General features: G+C 31.9%; 1 protein-coding gene and 1 long non-coding RNA gene across 5 annotated transcripts in view; one reads left to right on the forward strand and one right to left on the reverse strand.

The window, feature by feature from the left end:
• Positions 1-149: 149 nt before the first annotated feature.
• The window catches only part of LOC105429616 (uncharacterized), a 39,975-nt gene continuing 16,994 nt past the window's right edge, over positions 150-23,130 (forward strand). Inside the window, exons 1-2 of one of the 4 annotated variants that reach the window (XM_089075713.1) lie at positions 150-296; positions 604-3,430. In XM_089075713.1, coding sequence (XP_088931839.1) covers positions 3,235-3,430 — 196 coding nt within the window. In that variant the 5' untranslated portion in view covers positions 150-296; positions 604-3,234. Of the gene's footprint in view, positions 3,431-23,130 lie in introns of all 4 variants that reach the window. The other 3 variants (XM_089075712.1, XM_089075714.1, XM_089075715.1) reach the window with 3 other exon arrangements.
• LOC148936901 (uncharacterized) lies at positions 6,403-7,310 on the reverse strand. The gene is made up of 2 exons (XR_016138942.1): positions 7,024-7,310; positions 6,403-6,891 (listed from the first exon to the last, which is right to left on the reverse strand). It is a non-coding gene; the product is annotated as an uncharacterized LOC148936901 (long non-coding RNA).

Consider the following 23,130-nt stretch of genomic DNA (forward strand, 5'->3'; position numbering starts at 1 on the left):
CGCTAAGAGATGGAGGGAGAGCGAGCAAGACGGCGCGACAAAGAGAGAAGAGACAGAGGGAGTACGATGGAAAAAGACGAAGAAAGAGTCGGAGCGTTCGTTTCAGGCAGCTCGGCCGCGTCGGTCGGCATCGGAGCTCAGTATGTCGCGCAGCGCGCAGGCTCGCGCATCTGTGTTGTCCTCTTCTCTCTCTCTTCTCGTTTCTCTTCTCGTTTCCGCGTGCGGCGCGTCCTCTCTCTCTCTCTCTCTCTTCCCTTGCGTCTCGTGCGCTCATCGCCGCTTGGCACGCACGCTCCGTACGTACGTGTAATATGTAACGACGGACGGACGGACGGACGTACGTACGGACGTACGTGCGTGCGTGCGTGCGTGCGTGCGTGCGTGCGTGCGTGCGTGCGCGCGCGCGTGCACCGATAATACGCAAGTACAAATAGTATCCCGCGGTACACTTTTTCTCGAATGTACGCGCTACGCGGCCCACCTCTTCCTGCGCTCTCACTCGAGTAGTATTCGCGAGTGCGTGATGTGTATGTGTGTACGTACGTGCACTTGATTTCTTTTTTTTTTCATGCATGACTACTCGCGGCACACTACGTCGGACAGGCAGACAGGTATACATCGGAGGACCCGCCGCGATCGGCCGTCGCGCCGCGCCGCGCCACGCCGAGCCGCGCCGAGCCGAGTCAGCCGAGCCAGTCGAGTCGACTAGCTACGATTAACGGAGTGCTCGCGAGTTGCGAGTGTTACTGGTATACACGACGGTATACGACGAGAGCGCGCCTTTGCGCGGGGAACTGAGTCGAATGAGATATTTTTTCTTTCTTGCCCCGCGAAAAAAAAGGAAAATCCTCTTGGAAGAAGAGTGCATCGATGCATCGGCGACATCTGCGCGACGCGACACGGGTCAAATTGTGTGACCCATATACACGGTGACACGGTGACACCTGGGCGAAAGTGATCGAGCCGATACGATACGATGGGTGCGTGTATATATGTACAAGTGTAGCGGTCCGTTGCGGGAAAGAGCGGGAAAATTGAAGCCGGCGCTGTCCGTTCGACAGTTACGGGTATACTCGTGTATAGGAACGAGGGAGCAACGAGGGTAAAATAAACGAATGAGCGAGTGTCGCGAAACGTCGCCTCTTTGGGCTTGAAATGTGGCACGAAATGAAGCGAGCGTATCTGCGTGCGATCGATAACTATAGCGGCACTATAGTCGACTCGGTGAATAGCAAGCGACCCGTACTACCAGCCAATCCAACCTAACGGACAACGCGTGACCTCCAGAAGTGGCGGAGTAGGGTGGATAGATAGATAGGACAACTCGTTCAACGATGGCGACGATGTAGAGAGAAAGTCGCACGACGTTTTTTTTCCACGCCAATGGAAAGCATCGAATCGCGAGAGACAGCGAAAGAGAAAGAAAAAAAATACACAGATAGAGAGAGAGAGAGAGAGAGAGAGAGAGAGAGAGAGAGAGATAACGGAACGTGTACGAAGACGAATGTGCACGTCCAAGACGATGCGTCCATGGGAAGCGAGTGGGATGCGATCTTCCACTTGCTCGTGATTTGATAGTAGAGCGTTGTTAATGACAAAACGGTGAATTTTCAAAATCGATCGTCGTCCAACGATCGATGTAGCGCGCGTTGCGCGTTCCGATATCTCCATTTCTCTTTTTTGAGATGTTTGAAGCGAAACGTGCACAGAGAGAATAAATATTGAGGAAGAAAGACAAACGGAAGAAGGCAGAAAGGAAGAAAGGTGAGAGAAAGGACGAACACGAGAGAAAAAAAAGAGAGAGAGAGAGAGAGAGAGAAAGAGAGAGAGGGGGGGAGGGAAGGAGAGAAAGAGACAGAAGATATCTTATTTTTAGCAGCGCTGCTTTGCACATCGCAAAAACCGGTTTCACAAAGCCCGCAGAGTCCACGAAGGAAACCGATAGCTTTCGAAGGGTTTTCGAGGGAGGAAAACATACGTATATAAATAATAAAAAACAGATACACTTGTCTCTATCACAGAGAAAAATAGCAAGAAAAAGAGAAATAAAGGAATATATATATATATATATGTTTATTACATGCCTTTTCATGTTTTCATATGAAAATTTTCTCGAGCGCATTCTTTGACATTTACGACAAGTAATTTCTCGGAAATATATATGACAAGTTCAAGAATTAAATAAAAAGAAAAAAAAAAAGAAAATAAACACTTGATAAAGGAAAAGAATTCGTGTGATATCAAAGATTTTGCCGTATATGAGTGAGAATAAAGAGGAAGACAGGAGACAATGACACGGGACATGGAATTCGCGTAACTCAATACGTAGATTCTCTTCTACCTCGCCGCACCTTACTCGCTCTCGTGCCCCCCGTCACCGGCTATAGCCACCTCCGCCGCTCTTTCTTGTTCTCGAACCACCGGCTTATCGATTACGTGCGTGCATACGCGAGAACGTAGTCGACACGAGATTCGATTATCGACTGTGACGACGACGACGCACTGCGTGACTCTGAGATCAAAGAAGCTACCTGACACTAGCTGGTACCGTACCTGACAGGATCGTCGGCTTTCTGATTGGAATCAAGGATACACGTGACGGACGGGATCACGGAAATTCCTCCAATTTTAATTACTTTTCGATCGAAAGATCGCGAAATCCATATTATTATTGACAAATTAATTCGAGCGATTTTTAAGGAAAAGTCAACAAAAGAAAAAAAAATATAATATAAGATAAAACTTATCGATATAGCGAATTGGTCGATGACTTTTAATGGAAATTGAGAAAGTTGACGAAACTAGCGACAAATTGAAAGAACATCTTTTATGCTTCGATGATGAATATTAAATGAAAAAAATCAATACTCGTCAGTATCGAATTGTGCCGATGTTCAGGATGCTTAATTTCCGATCATATCCTATTAATATATGATACATATATGTAATTTCAACACTGATGAAATTAAATCCGCCTGTAATAAATCGAATATATATCTGCCGGCTAAAGATCGATTTCCAAATCAATAATATATACGCATATTTATAAATCGCAATATTGCGTCAGTAAAAATATTGACGATAACAACATAATCGATGTCAACGTAATCGATCCACGATCCACGAACTGCGTCGTCTCGTAGTCGATCCTTAAATCGTGGACTCGACTCCATATGATCAATTGACCAAGTAAAGCCAAGAGAACGTTCCCGAAGAATACGAACGGCATGAAGGATGGCAACCAATTCTTCGAGCATTCGTCAGGGTGTGAGAGCAGTCGCCACGACGACTACCGATCCGCAGCGGAACGAAAAACGCGCCATCGCGGCGCGGGGTGCCGCCGGCGCTGTGGCCCTGAGCATCGTAGCTCTGGTCGTGCAATCGGCAGCCACCGCGACTCCCACCTGGGGATACTTCACCAATCCTGACGGTGAGTCATTGTCCCGTGCGCGTGATCGGTTTTATTAATTAAGATATACCCGCCTTACACACGTGACTCACTTCGCGGTTATGTGGGCTACTGAATTTTTCTCCCAATCTTCAGACGCAGTGGATCACTCTCTAACGTTGTCTTTGTCACGTTCAACTTGCAACAATGCTTGGCGAATATTTGAGATCGTGCCGTTAAACGACAAATATTGCAAATATTATGAAATCATTGAAATTGCATTAACATTGACCGTTTTTCTTTTTTTCCCCATTAAAATCAAAGATGTGTTAGGAGTGTTTCATTAGTTAAGATCAAAAATTTACTTCTCGATCGATTATATTTTTTCACGATTGATATAATCCGAGTCAGACAATAATTCTAACTTTTGTCATTACTTTGTGTTTTATAAAAATTTTCCAAATTTTTATCGAAGAAAAGAAGAAATGTTATTCAAATGAATTTTAATTAAGCTATTATTTAATTTCTAATTTCTTTTTATAAATAATCATAGTTGTTAATATAAATGAAGATGAGAAAGTAAAATTGACTTTGATCGATGTTTGCGTAATATTGGCGCTCAAATTAAAGCATTTAGTATACTTTATTACTTTCTTTTTCGTGAATTATAATGGAATCAGCTTAGAGTTAAGGCCATAGAAAATATATGAGATACTTTATCTTAAAGTTATCAACTAATAGAAGAAATGTCACATAAAATTACATGTCTTGCATTGTATGTTCGCATATCTCGTAGTATGATCGATAGTTGAGAATCTCATCAGTCGATGTACGATGATTGGAGATGCAAGTTTTTAAGCGTGTAACGGGATCGTCAAAAGATATTGGATTATACTATATTGAATGTATTTTCGTGATAAATGAACAAACGGATATTGAATATAAGATAGCTGTCTACACTATCCGATAGATAAGAAATAAAATTAAATCATATTTCAAGTTATATAAATCAAAGATCTTATCCTTAACTGAAAATCTTTCCTCGGGATTATAATTGATTTAACCGTAATAAATCAAACAAGTCGTATTTAAGCTTTCCGGATTTTCATTTTGAAAATATGATACGTTTATTTATTTAAAAAATTGCAAATTGTACAAATATTTAATAACAATGTACAAGTGCATTTTGCTTTTATATTTTATATTTTGTACATGTCATGCAAGGACAATTAATCAATTAAAATTGCTAAAGCAAAATATAAATTCCCGGGTGATCCCAGATCAAATACGAGTTATGTTCGTTATTAAAGATAGTACGCAAAAATAATCATGATGTGCTGTGACATCATACGTATTACGCAAGTTATATCCATCCATTAACAGGATCAATCAGCTTCTCTCAATTTATAATTACATTAATTTCTACCTTTTTATCAAACATCTTAAGAAACGTTCCAAGGCGAATCAAGAATGCGCGATTATCACGTGTTACGCGATGTCTCTCGCAATGAATGTAACATCGAGAGGATTTCAATGATTTCGCGTCGCAAGTAGAGCGTGTTAAATATGTTCGAAGAGCCAGAAACATTTCCTTCGTTCATTCATATCAGTCTAGTATAATCAAAACGCGCTTGCCACGCGGCGCGTTTAATTCTCCCTCCGCTTGGACGCGCGGTTTTACGGAGTAGTAAAGGTTTGACCCAATTCAACGTATACACTCGCGGCCCCCCGTATCTCGAGTCAATTAATTCCAGCAGCTCATTTTTACAGTTGCGTTACGCACACCGCTTTTCCTCATCTACCTCTCGCCGACCTGTTTCTTTCTCTTGGCTAATAGTTACAGCTTAGCTACGGCAACAGAGCTGCGGAGATAGTCTCGGCCTTCGGCTTCAACGCGGCGTTCTTCTCGAGTCGCGCGTAATTTCCACCACGAGGTGCCCTCAAAGTCCATCCACTCTTTGCGCAATCGCGTCAATGTGTTGTTTCCTCTATTCTGGTTAACGAGAGCAATTTGTCGCTCGGGCGAATACTGCTCGTTATTACGTTATTACGTATTCGCCGCTCCAAAAGATGCTCGTTTGCGCGTGATTAATTATTTTATCTTATTGTATTATTTTTATTATTGTATAAATTTAATTTAAAATAAATTTGTACACAATAATATACGATAACAATTAAATTTTAAGCAAGCAAAAACAGAATTTTAAACCTTCTTCTTTTTTGCATTTTGGGAATTGGCATAAAAATTGCCATATTTTGCTTATTTATATGTTTTATTTATGTTTACACTGAAAAAAATATTCAGGGTGGAAAGAACTAAGTCACTCAGGATTGTGCAAATTTAGTTACACGAACTGTAAGCTCTCTAGTTTAAATGAATAGAATTAAATCAAATAATATAGATTGACGTAACAAACTATACTAAAAAATTTCATTAACAATAAAAATATGACTGAAATATAGTGGCATGGCATTGTCGATGAATGCGGCGGAAGTTTATTGCTCGTAACTGGAAGACCATATAAGATAGAATCAAAGGCATAACATTATGAGTACTTCTGAATAGTATTGTAATGAAATGATGATGAAGTTTTCAAAAGCTCATGAGCTGTGAGCTCGCAAAATTGGTCTCCGAAATAAAAAAAGTATTTACCGAAAGTTACTTGATTCAAGAAGTCGAGTTTGTACCGAAATTGCCATCATCAACTTATCGAGTTCCCGAGTTATTTCGTAGAAAAATTCGATGAACATTGAGATTTTTCTTCTCTACTGCAGATTTGTTTATTCGTACTCATAAAATTCTTCAATTAATTATACTATTATGTTTATTTTCTACCAATAACGTTTGAATCAATTTTATAAATATATTATAAAATCAAGTTTAATTTTTTTTTATTTATTTAAGACAAACAAGATATTAAAAAAACATTAAAATCTTTCTGAAACAATGAAATAGTTGAATCAATCGCCATATTTGATTCCGAATTTGTTTATTTAACTTTGAATTGTTTCACTTTATCTTTTTTTTTTTACAGTGTAACACATGTAATGTATATAAGTGTTTTAAATTTTAACTTTCAAGTATTTTTGTTGCTTTATGAATTTTTTATATAAACCACTGATGACAGTATCGCAAGTTAGCAAGTTGCAGATTTCTCTTTGCTATGAAGATATCTTTAAGCAAAGAGATGCTTGAAGATAAGTGGCTTATACATACAAGTACACGCAATCAAGTATGCATGCACGTTTTTCGTTTTTCGTTTCTCCGCGCGAGAAACGTATCGTCGCAACTTTCATTATTCATTATATTCCGCGATATCAAAGAGTGGTGTTTCAACGAATGCGATGACAGGACGGACGTTGCTCAATATCGCGCGCGACTCGGAAACCAATAACACGCGGTTTCCTTGTGCTAAATATGAGAGCACACGTAATTTCTCGTCGGTGATATGATCCCGCGTAGGATGCCGCGTAACGATGCTAGTAAGATCGCGCGTACCAACCTGCAATCATCCCGACGTGACTCTTCATTCGCGTGCAATCGCTCTAACAGGATAATTATAAGAGAGAATCCGTTGAAATTCGAGCAGCGCGCGAAATCAAGCAACGTATATGTACTCGTGTAATATACGTACGTGTAATATACGTTTCCCATACGCGCGATTCCCATTGTTTCCTGTTGCCACCATTGTACGGTTCTCCGCTTCTCTCTCGTTCCGCGTGTAAGCATGCATATCGAGGAAGGAGGAATAATATGACTCTGCTTCCTCAACGGCTTCCTCCCAAGCCGTCGCGGGAGAAAAATCTCCGGGAATAAAGTCTCTCCGTTGGCGTCGCGTTGTGCCGTGAAACAACGCGCAGATCTCCCACACTCCTCGGCGTTCGATAAACTCGCTACACAACCACGCACATGCGTGCATATAAACGCATTCCGCTACGTGCGTAGCAGGTGTCTGCTGCCATATGTCGTCGTTGCTAAATATCGAACGCGGATATAACGTTGTGTGTATCTATATACGGTGTCCCCAAAATAGGCTGCCAAACTTTAGACACACATTTTACTTGAAGATGGATAATAATAATTAGTCTTCGTCGCTGATGGAAAGAAATTATTTTTGATCGTGTTTCCAAGACAAAAAAAGAGATTCATCTTATAATTTACTATTTATGAATTTATTTTGTAAAACTATTGCGGACGAGGAAAAACATTTATAATTTTGAGAGAGAGAGAGAGAGAGAGAGAGAGAGAGAGAGAGAGAGCGAGCGATTTTCTAATTTGTATTTCTTTTTATTTCTATGTAGAAAATATGTTCTTAATTGGCGATCTACATTATTCAGAAACACTTTTTTGAATATACATCGTATCGTATATCTACAGGATGAGGAAAAAAGTATTTGAATCTGTATATATATATATATATATATATATATATATATATATAAAGCAAAAAAATTGAAATACAAGTTCAGATATAAGTTTCACAGTTTCAAAAAGAATGCATTATATATTTAATAAATCTTTTCACAATATGTATTTCTACGAGATATTATTCATCGATATTATTTAAATTATTCCGAGAGGTTAACACCTTTCTCTCACTTTGTATACGAGACACTTGCTTGCATATAGATATGTCAGGTATGTCGCTACCAGCGGGCGAAAACTCGCGTTTACAGGTATGCGGATTCACAGGTGACAGGACGTTAACTGTTACGTACACGCACATATACGCACGCATACATTCGTCGCACGTAACGTGTGAGTACGCAACGATGCGCATAGGGAAGCTGTTAATTACGGACGCAGAAACGGGGCTGATGGGAAAGTTCCGCGATGGAGTCGATAAGTCGTGAACAACGCGGGATGCATTTCTCTCGTCTCCTTTTCTATCGTACACGTCACATTATTGTTACTTGTTAAATTGGAAGATCGGATCGACCTCGTAGTTTAGGATACTGATTTTTTATTGATGTTTACTTGCATCTTATTATTATTAGGATTTGCAATCATATATTATACATCATTTTTCGAACATTATTTTTTAATAAAATATTTTTAGTAAAATATACAGGTGCAGTGATTATACATCTTTTAGCAACAGATTTTTGTGGGATTTGAATTTGATCCTTCGTAATAAACAGTTTAATCGAAAGTTACTGATTACATCTTTTTATTTTTCTTGTTTATTAATTACATTTATTATATTTAAATTACATTAGTATAATTGTAGAAATTTGTAAAACATTGATTTATTCAAAATAATGGAATAGAAAGTCTACTACTCGAAGAAACTCGGAAAACCTGGGAATTCAAGGGAATTTATTTATGCTTTGAAAAATCAGGAAATTTTATTGAAAATCAGAGAATTTTTTTGAAGTTTTTTCCTAATATTTTATCTTTATATTATTAATTGGGAGCTTTTATTGAATTAATGACAATAGTGGATCTATCCATTCCAAACATCAGAGTACACTGATATTTTAACTAATTCAATACTCAGTATCGAAGACAATCGATTTAGGTGCAATTTTGTTTAATGAAGACGGATTTATTTTTATATTTTTATAGTTTTTTTTATAAAAGTGGAATTTTGTACCGATTATGCATTATATAATTCTTTGTTTGTAGCTTTTGAAAATGAAGCTTTTGAAAAAATTTTATGCAATGTAAAATATATATTTTTAAAATCCTTATAGTTTCTTTCAAAATTTTTCAAATTTAATTATTGAAACTCGAATGATTCTTAATTTTATTTTATAGTTTATAAATTTTTATGAAAATATGGAATTATGGAAAATATTAAAAGTTTGCATAATAAATTATGTATTTATTTGTAAGATACATTCAAAGATATTTTCATTTTATTTTGGATTTTTAATAATTGCTTTTCAGGGAAAATCAGGGAACTTTTAGGAAACTTTTTCTTCGAGTTTGAATAGACACACTGTGAAACGATCTTTTAACGTATTTTTATTTAAATATAATTAATATTTTTATCATTTTATACATACATATAAAAAGATAATAAAGCAATTAAAATGTTAAATTAATTTTGCTCTAAAAGACTTTCTAATAAACGAATTAAAATAACAATAAATTATTTGAATGCGAATAAATTAATTGAATGAAATGAAATTAATTTAATTTTATAAAAAAATGTATAATATCTTTTCTAGTGGATATTAATATGAATATTATTGGATATTAGTCCAATTTTCGTCCAATTTTACGAATACGGCTTATAATAAAATTGATAAAAGATTCGAGACAAAGCAAAATGACGCTTGTAATCACGACATATGGTTACGGCTGTGATTGTTTCACTAGTCAACGCGCCATTACATTCGAGACCAATCGACGGTTGATCGACGGAATCCGTTGTGCGTTCATGCTAGATCCAACTGATGACGCGTCATGAACGATTCTTTGGTACTATGATGCGGTCACATACGCACGCGTGCACGCGTGTATAACGATTGAACGAACTATAATACATAACACGATGCTACATATGTGCTAAAGTGCGAGACGTGCGTGTGCAGTAAATATCAAGAAAGAGTAGAATATATGGTAAAACAGAAAGAAGGGGGAGCGAGAGAGAAAGACATAGAGGGAGGGAGGGAGGGAGGGGGGGGATGGGCATAAGGTACCGCTATACTAGGGCCAAGTCTTCGAGTGCTGGGAGTGCAATGGCCTTTACCTGGCTCTCACTCAGTCTGCCCCCTCTGCGATTCCACTCTCTATGCGATCTTTTTCTAAAAATTATAGTCCGCGTGCGCGGGAGTCTCGTTTGTCGATGCGAAGACTCTCTTTCATAACGGAACACGGTGCGATCGGAAGGATTCTTCGTTCAAACATTTCTACGATGTCGGATTATAAAACACGCATCTATTTATAGCTGACCTTTCTAAATTTCATTGTTGCGTAAAGTTTCCAAATAATAAAATTTTTCCGTTATATGAAAGTAATATATTTTCTATACTATAAAAATAATTTCTGGATAATAAATTTAATAACTTTTACTATAAATTAATTAAATTTGTTATAAATAAATAATAAAAAATAAAAATATATCGCGAGAGGGGCTATGAGAGATCACTTTTATTTCCTTGTCGTGATTAGTTATATAATTATATATTTACAATAGTTATTATTACAATAGTTATATATTTCACAATTCTGGCATACAGAGAGAAAGATATAATATAAATAAGAGAGGCTTAAAATATAATATTTAATTTTTTATATTATATCGACAATGTTTGCGAGTTTTATTATTTTAATATTATTTTAATATAGCGATTAATATGCTTTTTTTATTTTTATCTTTATCTAGTTATCTGTTTTATTAAAATTATTATCTGAAAAACAAGCTTTTATATCTTATCTGTAAAATGGATTCTTGCATTTCTAGAAATAACTACTTTCCCGTTTATTATGTTCTAATTGCTGTATCGATATTGATTACGATATTTCCGCAATACACGATATAATGTCAGGTATGAAAATACACATCGCAAAGGTGCTCGATAATGCAATTCGAGAGAAAGCATGGGCATCGTCAATCGTATTGTTTGTGCTCAAATATGTCACTGTTAGAATTGCAGCGCGATTCATTTTATCGCCTACAACGCAAATCGCTATATCTGTCGTAATCACGAAGCTGAATTGTGACACAATGGCCGAAATTCATTGATGTATATAAGTTGTCGCACAAATCGCGATACAATTACGCATGTGATATACGTGTAGATTTAGTAGACTATCGCTTATTTCAAACGCACAAGTCAGTTACTCTGATATTTGCGTATATAAGCATATAAAATATAAAAAGCTTTTATATGGAGGATTATAGTAATAACAAAGAAATTTTTAATATCTTGTTAATGTGTACTAATTTTTAAGAATTAAAAAAAACGTAAATTATATTTGAGTCGAATTTTTCAGTTTTAATTATAAATTCAGTTTTATTATAAATGTGAGCATTTAATTATGATGAATTCAACATAATTATGACTTATTTTATTTTTTAATAATTTTTTTTAATACGAAAGGAAATTTATATAATAATAATGTATTAGATATTTGTCAATATATTTATAGTTAATAGTTCTTTTCAATTTAAAAGTTCTGTTACTAATTTGATATGTTGGAAATTAAAGAACATGCGATAAACAACACAAATACAATACAAATAAGTCAACTTAACATTTCCATTAAAAATACATTTACTGTATCAGTACTGATTACATTACTTTGTCAAATAACTATATCTTGAGATTTATGGAATTCTAAGAATTTCTTTCACGGCAAATTCTTGTATATATTTTGTGGGCGTTTGCTATATTACATCTATATCACAGATTTGTGAAGCAAATAGATTTCGGAAATAATGTCAGAAATTTTGACAATGCATAGCGATTGCTACGTGGGCGATGTAATTACAGTTGAAAAGTGTAGGCGTATCATATTGTGGCTTAATATTATCCAATAAAAATATGCAATTTTATTATGTAACTATGCAATTTTTATTTTGTTTAATAAAACGCGTGTAATATTATTTCAGTCTGTTTATCATAATACATATTTTTACAAGATATTGATATGAACAATCGAAAGATTTTGAATAGCTTATGAAATCAATGCTATTTATCAATGCTTTTACAATAATATTTAAAACGAAAAATTTTATTATTATTAAACTTTGGATTACAATATTCTTTGCAAAATTGAATGAAATTTGATGTCGGAAATTTTAATTATGAAAATTATTATTTCTTAGGCGTTTAAATCTTGAGAAATAAAACATCTTTTATTCGAACATTAAGTTAGGCTTGTAAAAAGAAATAATAAAAGCTATTGTTTACTTTCTTTGATATTACTTTATTTTTATGCGAGTAAAGCAAAAGTGTTTTTTTTTATTGGTTTTTTATTATATAACTTTTAATTAACGCGCATTCGAGAAATAAAACTATTTCATTAAATCTATGTTATATAAAGGATATGCAAAAGGTCATTAAATTTTCAGAAATAAATTAAATTTTTAACTTTATAATTTTTAAAATAACTCTCATCAAAGAATTATATTATCTCGTAATGACTTCTATATTACCTTTTATTAACGCTGAGAGAAGTTGTATGGACATAAACCACAAAGTTAAACGACGTTAGATTGCAGGACGATGCAAATGACGTGTGCGGCAGCGTCCCATTACATGATCGGGATTTTCAAATCGCGTTTACCCGCCGCCTGGAGAAGTTCTCCAGGAATTCAACATCCGGCGGAAACGGTGGGAGTGCATCACTATGGACTACATAGTGAATGCATGTATACATGAATACCGTGTAACCTGCGGGTACATTGCGCCAACGCGCAATGCGCTTTATAGCTACGGAAGGTTGCGTTCGCCTTTCATATCAATTACAAAATAGTTGCCTCGTTCTTTGCGATAATCTTAGAGGCTTAAGTTAAATCAGTAAAGTCTAGGGAAAATAAAGCGGCTTTTTTTGCATTTTCATTATTCAGCTAGGGAAATGATTGTGATTATTCATAAAAATTATATTTTTTTTTTTATATAAAAAAATGACTTTTTTTAAATCAGAACATAAATATAAAAAAAATTCCTTAATATTTGACATGAATATCAAGATATTTCTATTTTTAGAAGAAATAAAAAGTTTAAAAATATAAAATATTGATAAATGAAAAATAAGAAAAAATATATTTGCTTTTAATGTCAAATTGGAATTATTTGTCATAAATATGCAATTCCCTTATAAATATTTTCGTGTTTTCATGTTTTTTCTCGCCGTTGGCAACAATTTAAGAGCATCTTTGATAAACAATGTGGTAAGAATCGTGTCATTTTCTAAATTTGGCGAATAATCAAAAAATATCAAAAATGTTCATAATCTTTATAAAAAAAAGAAAAACACATTTCTTATATTATTTAGATTTTATTTAATACTAGCAAGGATTATATATGCTATTTTTATAGCTGGAAAATGCAAGCTATTACCAAACGATAAATCAAACAATACAATCTGTGTAAATTACAAATTACACAGATCAATCATTTAACAATATCTGTAAAGGAATATTAGTTATGATAAAATAAAAAGCATCGGTAATTAGACCGTAATAATTAGGTTTCTACTTCTAATTTGTAACTGTGATGGTATACAAATAAAATCCATATATGTTTTCTCAATAAAAAAATAAACATTGAAATTGCAACGAGTTTTCAACGATAGTTTTAAAAGTCATAGTAAAAATTTTTTTTAATTAAGTGACAACAAAGTAAAAAAATAAAAGTTGAATCTCTCCTAGAGATGAAAGGAGATTCACAAATTTTTTTACGTGTTTTACTAATTTATAGATACATTTCTCCATCATTTCTTATTGAAACGTTATATTCGAAAATTATGAGATATTTTTTATGATAACTGAAGGATATGGCGCCACGCGCGTTTCGCAACTATTACGACGTGTCGCATGGGCGGACAACACCCAGGTCATGATTCGCGTGTTCGTGCCAATCATGACGTCAAGATTTGCCGGATGTCATGCCGATAATAGTCCGTATTTAGCATAGATCGGCATGCCATTACGATGGTTAATCGTTAGAACGACAAGACAACGCCATCGTCCTCTGACAAGTGACTTCACGTTTCCTACTCTTCCTAGATTGTCAAGGGTCAAAATCATATTAATTGTAATTATAGATTATAGATAAAAATACTCGTGGGTTTTGTTTATATTATTATTACGATTTATAAAATTTACAATAGAAAAACACACACAACTTGTACGTCGCATTTTTATTTACATTATTGTGAAATATAAAGTGTTTCGTGGCACATCCGACCGTGTCATCTGATTTTATCGAATGTCCCAATGAAAAATCGTTGAATAGATTCAGTACACATGTATACATATGCGTGTATATATATGTATGTATATGTATTCACCTATAAAATATAATATTTTTTTGCAATTTATGACGCAAGGCAAAGTATTAACCGATATTGAAGGTAGTAAATGTGAATTCACCTACGTATGTTATACGATATATTATTACATCATATTACATCACCGAGCGCATATGTCATGCGTTCGAAAATATATTGCCACTGTGCAATAAATTATTCGTGCATGTACTGTAATAATTTTAATTACTAAAATGGAAATAAAATGGATATGTCGAAGACGAATAAATTCTGATTAAATTTAAACATAACTGAAAACACAACTGTTATGTAATTACAATCATTATAACATTGGTGAATTGTTCAATATTTTTTGGACTTAATATTTGGACACAATATTTCATATTCAATATCATTTTGTTAGTAAATTATTCGTTATTATTTAGCGCATTACTTGTATTTCTTTCCTTCTATATATTTTTATTAATAAAAATTGCTATAGATGCTTTGAAAATCCATCATCTAATCGTCAAGAACGTGAAAAAATAAATTCAATTGTAAGTATAATTTTTTGATATATACGATCTCTCAATGAAAAAGATACACACACACACACACACACACACACACACACACACACACACACACACACACACACACACACACACACACACACACACACACACACACACATACACATACATATATATATATATATATATATATATATATATATAAATAAAATATGGGTCAAAAAGAATTGAAAAGCATCACGCCTTTCTACGGATAACGTAAGCTACTTAAGCTTCCGACGGAACAAAAGGCCAAGATAGCTAGCTCCAAAGCCAGACTGAATTGGACATTTCCCTGGCAGCAATATTTTTTCTGATGGATATCTTTTGAAAGTGTGTGTAAGCCAATATCCCTCGTAAGTTATGAAACGGGAAGAACGCTACATGAATTGCCACTACTGAATTGCCCGCCCGAGGATGTCCATTTATATTGGAAGCGGATAGCCACTTATCGTCGCACGAGATTAAAGACATGACGATGTAATTGAGTCTACCTATATTGCTATATACTAGTAAAATCTAGTAAAAAAGACAATGGCAAATCGCCGCAAGGAATAAACACAGTGATAAATAATTTTTAAGCTTAACAAAGAATAATAGAGATATTGTATCGATTCGCGGGATATTTCGCTTTTCTTAGTTTTTCTATCACTAACACATTATTAACTATTATTTTAATTTTATTTATTCATATCTAATTTTATTTCTAAAGAAAAGATGAATTTTTTCGATGTTATATAAATTAATTGTTATTGGGAATAATATTGTGCAAAATTTTGTTTGCGGCTCCAGAAATGATTTATCTATTAATAGCATCTATTCACGCCTTCGATCGTGGTTAAGTCGAGATTTCTCATTACAAATTATAATTTGCCTAATGCAAATGTTTTGCGCATCGTTTAAAAAGGTATTGCAGCATTGTAATAAATTGATTAATGAGTTCAATGATGCAAAATGTATAATATTATGTAAAAAATTTTTTATGATTCCATTGTAGCTCTTTGTTGCGAGTGTTGCTTCTAAAAATGGAAAGCGGCAATAAATGGCATAAATTTCCACGACTGTGAGTGCGACTGTGAGCTCCTTTCACCGTGCGCGGAAAATAGCGTGTCGACTATATTTACGCACGTCGCGGTCTTTTCATTCAAGCACGCGTAACGTTTATTCATTCACGGCGTATTTATAAGTATTGTCACGATAATCGGCTATTTATCGGTGTTACCGGTGATCCGGCCGGAAAAACAACGTTTTAATACGGAATCTCTTGCCTTGAATTATTAGTATAGTCTCTAGTATATTCAAAGATTTCAATTAAAAAATGTATTAACAGCATTGTTATTACGACAGAAAATGTCTTTTTATTCTAAATCAGTATGTCAATATAAACTTGAAATTTTTCTAGGTAATATTACACTTTTGTTACCTACGCAAAACGATATTAATGTTTCTAATATAACGTAATAGGAATATATAAACAACAAAATTGTAGCGGAAAAATTACTTTGTATGACGCGTAGTTTGTTATTACTTTAACCTTTAAAGATAGAATAATAAAAGAATTATAAAATATATTTTTTCCTAGAAAATGCCTTTATTTATAACTTGAATATTACGAAAACATTTTTAGTTTTGTATTTAAACATTTTTTACGTACGTATAAGGATAGGATTTATGTAAATTTATGACTCTTTTATGTCTTATGCTTAATAAGATATTTTGCTTCACACTTTTGAGAAAAAAAAAATGGAAATTTTCTTTTGGTTCAATGGTTTAACGGTAGTGATCGAGTGTTACATCGCTATTGAAATGCGAAACTAGCTTTCCTTAGATTTCAGGCGAAGAATATTAACTTTTGCATCTATTGCAGCATTCACGCTTGCAATATTCTTCTTACAACACCATCTGCGTGCACATTACTTTTACCTTTTGCCTGTAGAACGTAGAAATTTTAAGCAATTTTTAACTTAGCAATTCTTGTTAAATATATTCTTTGTACGAAATTTTTTCTAAACATTTACTAATGTTGAATAACTTGGTATTTATTCTAACAAAATTTTACTTGTTGCAATAAGAAATTAGATTAATACTTTCAAATTTAATATAAAACGAATTTATTTTTCAACATTTGTACATTACGATTAGTCAAAACAATTAATGAGTATCAGAGTAAAATTGTAAATATTTAGAATAAAATAATAATTTTTTAAAATAAGCTTAATATATTTATCTTATAACTATAAAATATTTTTCTTTTATACCTATTCTAGTTGATTTGATAGAAACTATAAGTTTCGTTATAAATTAGTCAACAAAAGCAATTTATAACATATTGTATATTAATATTTTTTTCAATTATTTTTAAATTAATTTCTAATCTCTTTTGTATAACTCAATGTTGTAATATTTTATCCTAAAAGTTGACACACGTATTTTTCATTTATAAACACAAATTTATCAGCAAGAAAAAATGTAATATTCGTGAAAATGATCAAGTATAATATTTTTTTAATTGAGTATGAAATGTTCGGTATTCTGGGTATTGTTTGATACAATCTTCTATATTTTTTCTAGTGCATAATTTTTAATATGTCTTGAATTTTTCATAGAAAATTTATATTCTACGATAATGAACGATATATTTCGAAGATACGTCGCTCGCTACATGTCACAGCATTGTACATATATTTATATATGTTGATTATAAATTTGCATATATTGTATTATAATATACATAGTGTGAAAATGACGTAGTGCTTTATATCATGGAGATATCACATATTTAGGTGTAAACGCATCGCAGATATATGTGGCGTGGTCGGTAAGAGTGCGAACTGTATTCTCATCTCGAGTTATACAATCATTGCATAATTTCACAGCGGCATATTTTCACATGGATATTCATCTCGTATACCGAGTTTGAAGAATGTTAATTTCAGATCGGATTCTTGTGTTAATATTATTCGCAACGAGGCGGTTCTCTCTCTCTCTCTCTCTCTCTCTCTCTCTCTCTCTCTCTCTCTCTTTCTCGACTTAGAAATGTTATGACATTTAAGAACAACTATCATTATTGCAATTAGCTTAATTAAAATAGAATTCGCTCTTAACATTCTCATCTTGTAAAGATGCAACGAATTTTAACATTTCCCAGCAGTTTAATTAAATTTATTGTGAAATTTATTTTTGATGTATATGATGTATTCAGAGATCTTTTCTGTAGTTTATGTTATAGATCAGTCATAAATTTCCTTGAGACACTTAGAAATTTATAACATGAAATAATAATGTAAAAGTAATATGAATAATTAATAAAACATAATTTTAATTATAAATTTGTTGTGATTTATATTTTATAAATCATTAAGAATGCAAATATTCATTTTTTAGGAGGATTTATTATCATTCATTATAAAAAAATTTAATAATTTCAAAATAGCACAGAAGAATTTCTTTTTTAAGAAATTCTTCTTTAATTATTTCATTATGATTTTGAATAACTATTGTATCATTAAATAAATTTTAAGTTGTAATTAATTATAACTTTGTAAATACAAATCGATCAGTACTTGTATGGATTCAAAATGTACGTCATATACATTGTGTCACGAACGCATAATCGCGACGCAAAGGATTGCATAACACATCGCGAGAAAGCTTAACTCATGGCGCTGTTTGAATTATAATAGCGTATGACCAGATTGTTGTTTACCAAAACGAGACGTTGAGTACATTGAATAAACAATGTTGTGTACAATGTTAAGCAATTTCGATAATGTGTAATTTATCTATAACGGCATAATTATTATAGCCATAACATTCTCCGATTCTAATCAATGAATTTTAAGAATTAAAGTTAAAGAAATTTAAAAAATTAGATACATTTTCAAAAATTATTAAAAAAATTCAGATTAAATAGTTGAGATCTCATTATAAAGCGTATCGAAATGTATTGGGGTCCGTCGAAGTTATTACGCACGTGCGAATTACGTAGAACATGTTTACAGTTGGCGTGACCAACGTCAGCGGTACCATTAGTGAATTCAGCGTGGAAGAACAAACGTGCATGACCTTTTAATGTATGAATGAGGCCGCGTAGGTGTATATATCGTTGTATGCCACCTATTCTCATCTCATTTGTGGTAAGAGCATCGGTTTGTCTTATTTCTGTATCTTATTTCTGTGCCGGAACAACGGCACAAATGGAAAAAAGATTTAATTAATGATGATGTCATTTTTAGCGATTATGAACGGTTAGTATCATAGAAATATACAACGTATTTGCGTATTTGCGTATTTGCGATTGAAATGTATATCAATGGATATAAGATATCTGGCGAATGGCATTGTACATAATAATAATTATCTTTCGGGCATTACTCTAAATTAATAGGAATACAAAAATATTATAAAGATTATGTCATTATCATCATTGTATTACATAAAATGCAAATAAAAAATTTGCAGAAATTATATATAAATGTATATGTAATATATATATATATATATATATATATATATATATATATACATAAATATATATTTTAGAATTAATAAAATGCTCATAACAGAATAAATGGAATAGATATGCTACTTGATTGCAAGTTATGAGTAATTATTAGATTTTGTAAACAGTAATTTGTGTAATTTTGTAAACAGTGGGCGTTTTAACAACAAATAACAATGTTTGACATAATTATTTTATAGGTAACTAATAATATGAGGAAATTTCATCAACAAAATCTAAATGATTATAAAATTCTATAGATGTACAAAATATTTTTATTTATTAATTAAATATTAAGATAAAGGAAATTGTTTGATGTGCGCTAAGAATTATTTATAAATATTTTTATAAAATATAAAAATTTAGTTAAGAATAATAGAATACGCTAATTATTGCATCCTAGCTATGTTAATAAAACAATATTGCTTTTTATATATTTTTTCTTTGAACATACATATATCCGGTAGAACGAAAAAAATTTTTTATACTGTTTACGAAAATAAAATAAAAATGAAAAGTTGTGAAATTGTATGCAATAACATCTGAAACATATACATATTTATATTATATTTTCGTCGATCTATTATGCATATAATACCTGTTTGTAATTCGATTTTATCGAATATTTTTCGAGAACATATCGTCATTTTAGGAAATCCTTTAATACAGCACACATATCGCGAAGAAAGACAATATTAGAGTGTGGCAAATGTAGATGAATTGCATGTTTGCATTGAAAAACTAGCATGGAATTATAAATATATTGACATAAATGCACGTTGACCATTTCCGGTTCTTCGTGACAGATCATAAATAAGACAATCTGAAAACTCCTACTTTATTTTTTACATTTTTAAATTTTCTTCAAAGCTATCTTATTTTATGTGTGATCTTATTAATGGGTCGTTAACTTCTATCGTCGTGCTAATGCGTGAACATTGAGATAAACGAATTGAAAGCATACTTGTCACGCAAGAATTCGTGGCAAGTATATTTCTTGCTCTCAATCTTTCGTTATATAGACAGTTATATAGATCGTATATATCTATATTCGCGCGCGCGCGCGCGTGTGTGTGTGTGTGTGCGTGTATGTATGTGTGTGCATGCGTGCGTGTGTGCGTGTGTGTCTAGTTTTTATGTTTTTATCTAGTTTTAAAAAAAAAATGTTTTTCAAAAAAATATCCCGAATAAAAGTCAAATCTCTTATATAAAAAATAATCACTAAATTATAATTTATTTAAAATCTTTTTATATAGTAATATATGGGTTTTTATATTTCAAATTACGGTTCGTAATGAAGAATAAAAAAATAGCACTTCTCGTTATATATGATTATGTTTCATTGATATTTATACAATTCAATCCCAAATTATATTTTCAGATATTAGAGAAAAGTCGCCGATATTACTTTGTTTTTGAACTACATTTCTTAAACAAACTTAAGAGCTGAATATAAAATTTTAAAAACTCTAGTTTATAAATATAAACTAGAAAGTGTTTTCTATTAGATAATATAGCAGTTTTTTGTACTCTCTAGTGAATTTTTTTCGTAAAATAATTAAAAACAAGTATTTGAAAAACTGATTTAGTAGGCAAATATGCCAGAAATAAAATGTGACTTTGTATCGAAGGAATTAATAATAAAATAAATTAATAAACTATATTTATTTTTCTTTTTCCTGTTTTACACGACATAAGTGACACTAGTGCAAACATAAAAGTTACATTAGGTTAAATGTAAAACCATGCTTTACAGTATCTATTTTAGCTAAGTGCCAGTTTACGCTATATTCTGATTTTATATTTAAAATTGCATTGTAAGAAAACTAAGAAAGACAAAAATGTAAATAAAATAGTTTCAGGAAGTTATAAACATATAAAATAACCTAATATTATCGATAATGTATTCACTTTTATTTAAATTATGCAATTTATAAAAGAAAATCATAGGAATTTTATTTTTGAAAATCTGTTTTTCGCTGATTTTATATAAAAATAAATTACAAATATGTGAATTATTAGTTTCTGTTTCTTCAATCGTTTCAATAGATCAAGTTTTTATCATTAATAAAGTGCAATCTTTAATTTCAAAAAAATAAGAAGATGTCTTTTTTGACGATTTATGTAATTAATGGCGACTTTCCTCCACATTTCATGTTTTATTATGTATATTTGATTTTTAAATATCTTGTATTGGAAAAAGTGAATTTTATAAGTGAGATAATGAAGAGATTCCTTTTTCTATAAGCATTGTATTTCAATATAAAATGATGTAGAAATAATATTAGAATTAGAATTTACGTGCGTACAGCATAATAAATAAATATTGTCAATATATTTTTTTAATTACATTTTCCAATTTTTATGAGATAAATTCGTATAAAATTACATTCTATTTAATCCATTTTTAAGTTTTCTTGCATATAAATAGCAGCACTAAGTATAAGCACTGGAAAGGTGGTTTGCGAGATAATTTTCCTATAAATTGGCAAATTATATAGATGAAAAATAATTATAATAGATGTATTGTAAATATACATTTATAAATTATAAATCTTTTAAGATACAATAAGTTATGAATATTTTTATTTCTATTTTTAAATAAAAAATATGAACTTTCTCATTTAAATGCATGTAACATCTGAAATTATTTGTATTCTAGAATATAGATTTATTTGAATATTATTTATGTTTAATTTCACAACTTGATGAATTGTGAAAGTGCGAAAATACATATCTGTTGAATTAAATCAATAATATTTGAGTTTAATATAAGTGTATTTTGAAAAATATTTATATTAAAATGAATATAAAATGATTTTATTAACAATAAATAATAACAAATATCTATTTCAACAATTAATATTTGACATTAATGGTTTCGTATATCTCAGATATCATAATTTACCAAGTTAATTATGATATCTGAGTTCTTAAAATGTACTTGTAATAGTTTGGAATCAGTTAGATTTTTTTATTTTTTACCTTACAAAAACCTTTTATTGTAATAAAATGATCAGATATTATTTGTTTACATTTCTATGTACGTCATATTTTTCAAAATAACGAAAATGAATTATGTGTAACGAATTATCACTTTATCACAAATATACTTTTTTGAATTTATATATGTTTCACTTATTTTTCGCCAGATTATTTTAGACATAAATCGTGATTTTCCTAAAAAAAAAACGTTATTATACAACGTAGATTATACAACGATTCGCTTGTACGATTCGCTTTGTTGCGAAAGCAACAAATGATGTATTTTCCCTTGCGAGACTAATGAAACAAACCATGTTCGCCGAATTTTACCCGTTTACTCGAAAAAGATGGCGTTGCTACGTTGCGAGTTGCTACAGCACTGTGTATATAAATTACGTTTGCGAAATATTTGGAACGGTCTAACGACAAATATTTATAGCTAAAGTTTAGGCCATCCTTAATTATAAATATCATTCTTTATCAAGCGTAATAATTTGGCAAATTAAATTAGGGAGAATGCAAGAACGTTAAAATCATATAAAGTTAACTTTGTTAATTCAATTTATTTAAGAAAAAAAGTTTAAGTACCGCGTGTTAAATCCTTAAAAGATAAATATAAAAATTTCTAGTACAAAATTTAGTACAAAATTCTAGAACAAAATTTCTATACGTATATCTAACAATACTGAGGAATCAAACGCCGTTACAACATGGCGTCTCGCATTAATATTCCTTCCGCTTGAGAACATGCATC

Source organism: Pogonomyrmex barbatus, unplaced genomic scaffold (genome assembly GCF_055798465.1).
Source record: "Pogonomyrmex barbatus isolate J1 unplaced genomic scaffold, ASM5579846v1 scaffold19, whole genome shotgun sequence".
Classification (NCBI taxonomy): Eukaryota; Metazoa; Arthropoda; class Insecta; order Hymenoptera; family Formicidae; genus Pogonomyrmex; species Pogonomyrmex barbatus.